The sequence below is a fragment of the Acinonyx jubatus genome, chromosome X (assembly GCF_027475565.1).
Source record: "Acinonyx jubatus isolate Ajub_Pintada_27869175 chromosome X, VMU_Ajub_asm_v1.0, whole genome shotgun sequence".
NCBI lineage: Eukaryota > Metazoa > Chordata > Mammalia > Carnivora > Felidae > Acinonyx > Acinonyx jubatus.
This window is the reverse complement of record NC_069389.1, coordinates 124156720-124163911: the sequence shown is the minus strand read 5'-3', so window position 1 is coordinate 124163911 and position 7192 is coordinate 124156720. Positions and strand designations below refer to the sequence as shown.

Genomic DNA, 7192 nt, shown 5'->3' with positions numbered 1-7192 from the left:
TTCCCTAGTTACAGAAGAGAAGTGAAAGCGATAATCCAGAAGGGAAATCTGGCTGTGTGAGAAGAATTTGGGGTGGAGACATTTGATGAAGTACACTTTTTTTTTAACCCCTTTTTAGACGATATCATTAGATAAACATCCTTTTCAATGATACAACCCAAGCCATTTCTGGCCCTTTTCCTGGAAAAGCTTTTTGCTGCTGTCAGTTTACAGGAACAGCAATAAGAGTCCATTTTCTGGGCATGAAGCCCAGGACTCAAAGGGAGGCCCTAGAGAACATCTGGTCCATTTGATATATAGAAGCCAGCACTGCATGTGTGTATTTGTGTGTATGTGTTTTTCCTATGCTGACTCATGGCATTGAAGCCTTTCTGGAAACACCCCCACTTTTGTAGCCAGCCAGTTTATACACACCCCTTCAGCTCCTCCTTGTTTCAAATGTTAAGTCAAGAGGAAGAAGGAAAATAAATTCAAGAGCTGCTCTCAAGCATCTAGAATTCTCTGCACCCCACCTCTTCAGAAGAGAGACTGGCCCCAGCTCTGACTCAGTCTACTACAAACTGGACTCTCCTCTTAAAGCACCAACTTTATCTGAGCCTTTGGACAAAACTGGAAGAAAAGAGTCCACAAGTACTTTGGACTCTGCAGGAAGCAGGGGGCTGACAACTGGCAGTAAAAACAGAAAGATGGCAGACCCTGAAATTGAGCTTTTCGTGAAGGTAAGTTTTCTAGCTATAATAATGGCATATGGAATGTATTATTTCTTGACACTGGGCCTCACATTCTAAAAAGAGGTCAATATTTGGGCTAGACATAAATATTTTTTGAATTATATTCCTCCTCTGAGTCCTAGATGTATGCCTGGTTGCTCTTAGATGACAATAGGAAAATATGTTATCTGAAAAAGACAAGGAGACGTTGCGGAAAGAGCGCTAGACTAGTTGGTAGTCAGAACAACTAAATCATATTCTTGGTGGCATCCTACGTAACTTTGGACAAACCTCTCACTCCCTCTGGACCTTTATTTCTACATATGCACAATGAAGAAGCCTGACAAAGTGATCCTTAAGGGCTTTCTAGCTCTTGCAATCTGTGTTTTATGAGATAGGTCTTGGAACCTTGAATGGGGAAAGAGAGAACCAAGACTGGACTGAGAGCCCCAATCCCACACATAGCCCAGATACAGTTTTCTAAAACTCTCCCACAATAGATGAAGATCACAGTGGAGTCACATGGACGCAATGGGAGGAAACAGCCAGGAGTCTGTGTGCCTGTTACATGAGGAGAAGACATTTTAGAATGCTGTTTCCTCTTTATGGGGTGCTTTGGGTTTTTTTTTTAATGCTTCAACTTTTCAGAAAAGTACTTTGGAAAACCCCTAAGGCAGGAGAAGGGAACGTGTGTTTTGAAATTAACTAATCAAGAAAAAGAAATAATTTTGTATACGTTATTGTAGCAATTACAGTTTCCAAAAACTTTGCTTATATTAACTATTTTTTCTCTATATTTTCATTGACTTTTAGAAGTATCCAAGATGATAATAATAACAAACCCTCATATCATGCCTGGTCCTTTTCTAAGCACTTTACATATATTATACATATTTACATATATTTCCTCATTGAGTCCTAACAACTTACATTAGTAGTACTACTCGCAATAGTAGCATCAGTTGTCTTCATTTCTAGGTAAGCTAAGGCAATAAAGTTTTTAAAATTTTTTTGTTTTATGTTTTATATTTGAGAGAGAGACAGAGAGCAAGTAGGGGAGGGGCAGAGAGACAGAGACAGAATCCGAAGCAGGCTCCAGGCTGTGAGCTGTCCGCACAGAGCCCGACGCGGGGCTCGAACCCAGAGGCCTCGAGATCATGACCTGAGCCGAAGTCAGATGCTTCACTGACTGAGCCACCCAGGTGCCCCAGGCAATAAAGTTTAAGTAACTTGCCTCTAAAACCTTATCTCTACTGATGGCTTACAAAGACATAAAATAAAGTAAGTTTACCAAATGTTAGTTTAAACATCTGTTAGCCAAAGTAATACTTTAACAATTATTTAAAAAAATATTTATCTCGTCACATATATGCACAAAGGACATAATCAACCTGCTTTTTCAAAATTATAGGAGACCGACCCTTGAATTCCTGCATAGCAAAGTAATCCAAATAAGTGCTGTACTATGTAGCAAAGAGCTACTTCTCTTATCTCTGGATTTTAGCAAAACATGTGACTGCTCAGACATGATATAAATAAGCCTTAATTTCCTAACTGGCTTTTCACATCTACCAGTTTCAAACCAGAAGTAATATCTCTTCATAGGGTAACTAAAATGTTCCCTTAGTCTAAACTATTCATTCAATCCAATCGAACCCCTCTAACTAGTTGTTAGCATTGATGTGTTCATCTTCACAGACTTCCTCATATTTGGGTAGTAATCCGGACAGGAGAAGTTAGTGAATCACACATTGGATGAACAAAGGTTGAATTAAGTAATAACTTTCGAGTTAAAATAACTAATCATTTTTAAGTACTTACTATGTGGCAGGCACTGTGTTAAGTAGTTTATTATTAACCCTACCTTATGGGTAAAGAAAGTAAAGCAAAGAGTATCTAAGTGACTTTGTCCAAGGTCACATAGCTAGTGAATGGCAGGGTTAGGATTCTAATTATTTAAAATAGCTATGTGTAATCTTATTCAATTGTTTTCAATTCGGCAAACTTTTTAGTAAATTTTCCATAATTTCATCACATGGAATCCTTTAGATGTAAGCTTACGTAATTACATTGCTACAAATTATAGATTTTCTGAAAGAAACTTGAGTATCATCTGGTCCGGGTTTTTGTTTTGCTTTGCTGTAAGATGTGTTCCACAGATCTCTAGAAGTTTCATAAAAGATATGGAGATGGGGCATAATGATTTAGAGGCATGAAAAATATTAATAAGTTTAAAAACCACTCTTTATCAACAATATCTCATTTAGAGCTCATGTGGTTTCTTTCTAAAGATTAAAGGAATCTGTCATTTCCCCAGCTACCTCTGGCTGTGGCTTAAAAACCCTTAAAAACTCTCTGGAGAGGTCTCTGAGCAGCAGTATACCAGGCACATACCGCAACCCTACCCTAACCCTAGAAAGAGGACTCCAGAACACATGATAGGAAAAACCAAGAAGGAGCCTAGTTATCCTGGAGATGACTCCAAACAATTAAGAATTGGTAGTATTTCTGAAAATGGGTGGGAAGGTAGGATAAAAACAGAAAAATCAATTGAATATCTATTTAAAGAGTATTTGGAGTCTCAAATCCCTGCCTTGCCACAGCTCCATAGACGGTTGTCATGTTTAGTCTCTTACCAGCAGAAGTCTGTGGTTTTATTCTCAGGAGAGGACTCTGAACTGCAAAATAACATGCACATATTCTAAACCCTAAGCACTAAACCCTGACTTTAACCCTAACCCTAACACTAATGCTGACCCAACACTAACCCTAACCCTAACCCCTAACCACAAATCCTAACCCTCTGGAGAGGTCTGTGAACCGCAAAACACAAGGCACATACCCTAACCATAACACTAAACCTACCCCAAGAGAAGACTGGGGTTTGATTCTCTGGTGAGTTCTTGAACTGCAAAATTCCAGGCACAAACCCTGACCTTAACTCTAATCCTAACCCTTGATCTGAGAAAGCAGACTCCTGAACACACAATAAGAAAACTGAGAAACAGCAGAGTTATCCTGGAAATGACCCCCAAACATTTAAAAATTGGTAGTGTTTCTGAAAATGGGTGAGAAGGTAGAGATAAAAACAGAAAAATCTATTGAACATCTATTTAAAGAGTTTTTAGAGCCCCAAATCCCTTCCTTGCCTCAGCTCATAGATGGTTGTTGTCATGTTTATTCTCACCCCAGCAGAAGTCTGAGGTTTTATTCTCAGGAGAGGTCTCTGAACTGCAGGATGCCAGGTACATACCCTAACCCTAACAGGAAGAAAAAAAATGTTTTATCTATGTGAAAGCGATAAAAAAGACTATACTTTCTCTGAATTATCAAACCATTTTCAAACTCTTAGAACTATCATAAAGACTATCATAAAAACTGATTAATTTTTAAAATCCAACAAAACCATTAGATGGGAGAAAACAGTGTTTAAGAATTTGGGTTCTGGAGTAGACAGCCCTGGACTTGCTACATGAGAAGAGTATATACACATCAGCTCTTGTCTGGCTGAGTGTACTTGAGCAAATTAGCTTCTCTGAGCCTCAATTTACTCATCTGTAAAACAAGAGTAATAACAGAACCTATATCATGGGATCATCTTCGTGGTGAGTATTAAATAAAACAAATCTGTAAAAGACAGTAGTTGTTGACATAGTAAACATTCAACAAATGTCAGATATTGTAGCTATTATTATTTTTCATGTTTAGAAACTTAGATCATAAACACAAGAAGAAAAAGTTGTTTTTGTGGATGACCATATCCTGTCCTTGCCAGCTAAATATACTTAAGAGGTGGTAACTCATCAATCAGGCTAAGGAATTTACATCCTAAAATTTTCTGTGATGGTACTTTAAATCTGCATATTATAAACATGGGGAAAAAACTTCAGTTTTCCTGTAAAACTTGACTGCATTTCCCCCACATCTCAGTGTTTTGCCTTTCCTTTTGCCAAAGGTGATCCACCCTTCCTGCTGTATCTATTATCAGACTCCATTCTTCTTCCTGCCTCCCACCCATAATCATGCTTGTACTCACTAGTCCCAGTTCTGATTGGATCCTTAGTTTGACTTCCATTACAAAAGAAACACGGCTGCCAACATTGGTTGCCTCTTCCCATAGCCCATAGCTCTTCACTCCCTGACATCACAAAAGAATAACAATAAGTATCATTTCCTCTGTTGCACCCATTTCCCAGGAAAGGAAAATTTGCCAAAAAATTAGGATTATGCCCAGGGTTTCTGGGACCTTAATATTGTTAGAAATGACAGATCAGAGCAGCTGTAAAATGAGGGACCCTTTATTTTCTTCTACAGACTGAGGCAAAAGCGGATAGTAAGCATCAAATAAATATTGAATAAATGAATGATGTAATAGCCATGGCAAATGAAAGAACTAAACTTATTTGGAGATATTTATAGGTGAAACTAACAAGAATTGGTGTTGAATTCAACTTGGAAGTGAAGTAGAAGGATGATTTTCAATTTTCTAATTTGGGCAACTGAATAGATAATGTCTTATCTGCTATGGCTGCCATAATAAAATATCATACATTGGGTGGCTTAAACAACAGATGTTTACCTTCTCACAGTTATACAGGCTGGATACTCAAGATCAAGGTGCCAGCATGGTCATGTTCTGGTGAGAACTCTCCCTGGCTTATAGATGATTGCTTTCTCAGTGTCCTTGCATGGTGGGCAGAGAAAAATAGGAGGACAGGAGAGAGAGAAAGCTTTCTGGTCTCTTCTTATAAGGGCCTTAATCCCATGAGGACCCCATCCTCATGACCTCATATAATCCTAATTACCTCCCAAAAGCCTTTCTACCAAATACTAGGGTTAGAGTTTCAAAATATGATTCGGGAGTGGATACAATTCAGCCCATAGCAGATGGCAATGTCATTTACAGGATTGGGAGCCCAAAAGAAAGAGCAGGTCAGGGAGTGGAGTAAAGAAAAAGGGAGGAATTCAGGTTGGGACATGTTGAGATTGAGGTATCTAAAACCTGGATTTCCCATGATGACATTGCATCAGCTATAGCTCTCTCAAGAAGTGGCTAGTTTTTTTTTAATTTTTTTAAATGTTTCCTTATTTTTTTATTTTAATGTTTATTTATTTCTGAGAGAGAGACAGAGTGTGAGCGGGCAAGGGGCAGAGAGGGAGGGAGACACAGAATCCAAACCAGGCTCCAAGCTCTGAGCTGTCGGTACAGAGCCCAAGGTGGGGCTTGAACCAGTGAACCGCGAGATCATGACCTGAGCCGGAGTCAAACACCAAACCGACTGAGCCACCCAGGCACCCCAGAATGTTTCTTTATTTTTGAGACAGAAAGAGACAGAGTGTGAGCAGGGCGGGGAGCAGAGAGAGGGAGACACAGAATCCAAAGCAGGCTCCAGGCTCTGAGCTGCCAGCACAGAGCCCAATGTGGGGCTTGAACCCATGAGCCATGAGATCATGACCTGAGCCGAAGTCGTACGCTTAACCGACTGAGCCACCTAGGCGCCCCCAAAAGTGGCTACCTTTTCTTCCTCATTCGTCTTGCCACTGAGCCTGGAAATCAGGTAGGTATCTTTTAGGTATCATTGCTTCTCATTCCTGTTTCCAGACCATTCTGCGTCCCCCATCCAGAGAAATACCAGTCATAAAATCAGACTAAACCACCCCTTCTTGTGATAGTAGTCTTCCAAACACCAGGTCACTCTCCCTTATTTCTTGAGGATTTTTAGCTTCTGGACCACTGTCATTCTCTCCAACACTATTCCTATCATAATTCTTGGTGATTTGAATATCTATGCAGATGACCCTTCCAATACTCTGGCCTCTCTGATCCTTGACTTTTCCTCCAGCGATCTTGTTCTTCCCTTTCCATAGCCATATGCTAACTTTTGTCACTGCAACTTCTGCAATGACTGCATAATGTCATTTATTTGAGGGTATTTTTTCCTACTTTTTGAAATTTTCTATTTTAACACACTTTGAGTTATAATTTACATAAAATAAGATGCACCCACTTTAAGTACACAATCTAATGAGTTTTGACAAATGTATACACATATGCAACTACTACTCCAATCAAAATATAGAATATTTCTATCACTTCAGAAAATTCCTTTGTGTCTCATTTCAGTCAATCTTCCCCACTGTATCCCACTACCACACTGCCAAGAAATCACCAATCTGCCTTCCGCCTAGAAAGATTGGTTTGTATTTCCTAGGATTTTCTATAGATTGAATTGTACAGTATGTACTCTTTTATTGTCTGGCTTCTTTCACTCAGCATAATTGTTTTGGGATTTCCCCATATTGTCGTGTGCTTCAATATCTCATCCCTTTTTATTGCTGAACTATTCCATTGCATAGATGTAGCATATTTATCTGTCTACCTACTGAAAGATATTTGGGCTGTTTCCAGTTTTTTTAGCTGTGATTAATAAAGTTGCTATAAACATTCACGTACAAGTCTTTCTATGGACATATGCTTTCAC

The 7192-nt window shown here is 39.1% G+C and overlaps 1 protein-coding gene across 5 annotated transcripts in view; it reads left to right on the top strand.

The window, feature by feature from the left end:
- Window positions 1–7192, top strand: part of CLIC2 (chloride intracellular channel 2) — a 28511-nt gene continuing 21319 nt past the window's right edge. Inside the window, exon 1 of one of the 5 annotated variants that reach the window (XM_053201912.1) lies at window positions 1–719. In XM_053201912.1, the coding sequence (XP_053057887.1) occupies window positions 687–719 (33 nt within the window). In that variant the 5' untranslated portion in view covers window positions 1–686. The remainder of the gene's footprint in view (window positions 720–7192) is intronic. The other 4 variants (XM_015082627.3, XM_053201911.1, XM_015082628.3 and 1 more) reach the window with 4 other exon arrangements.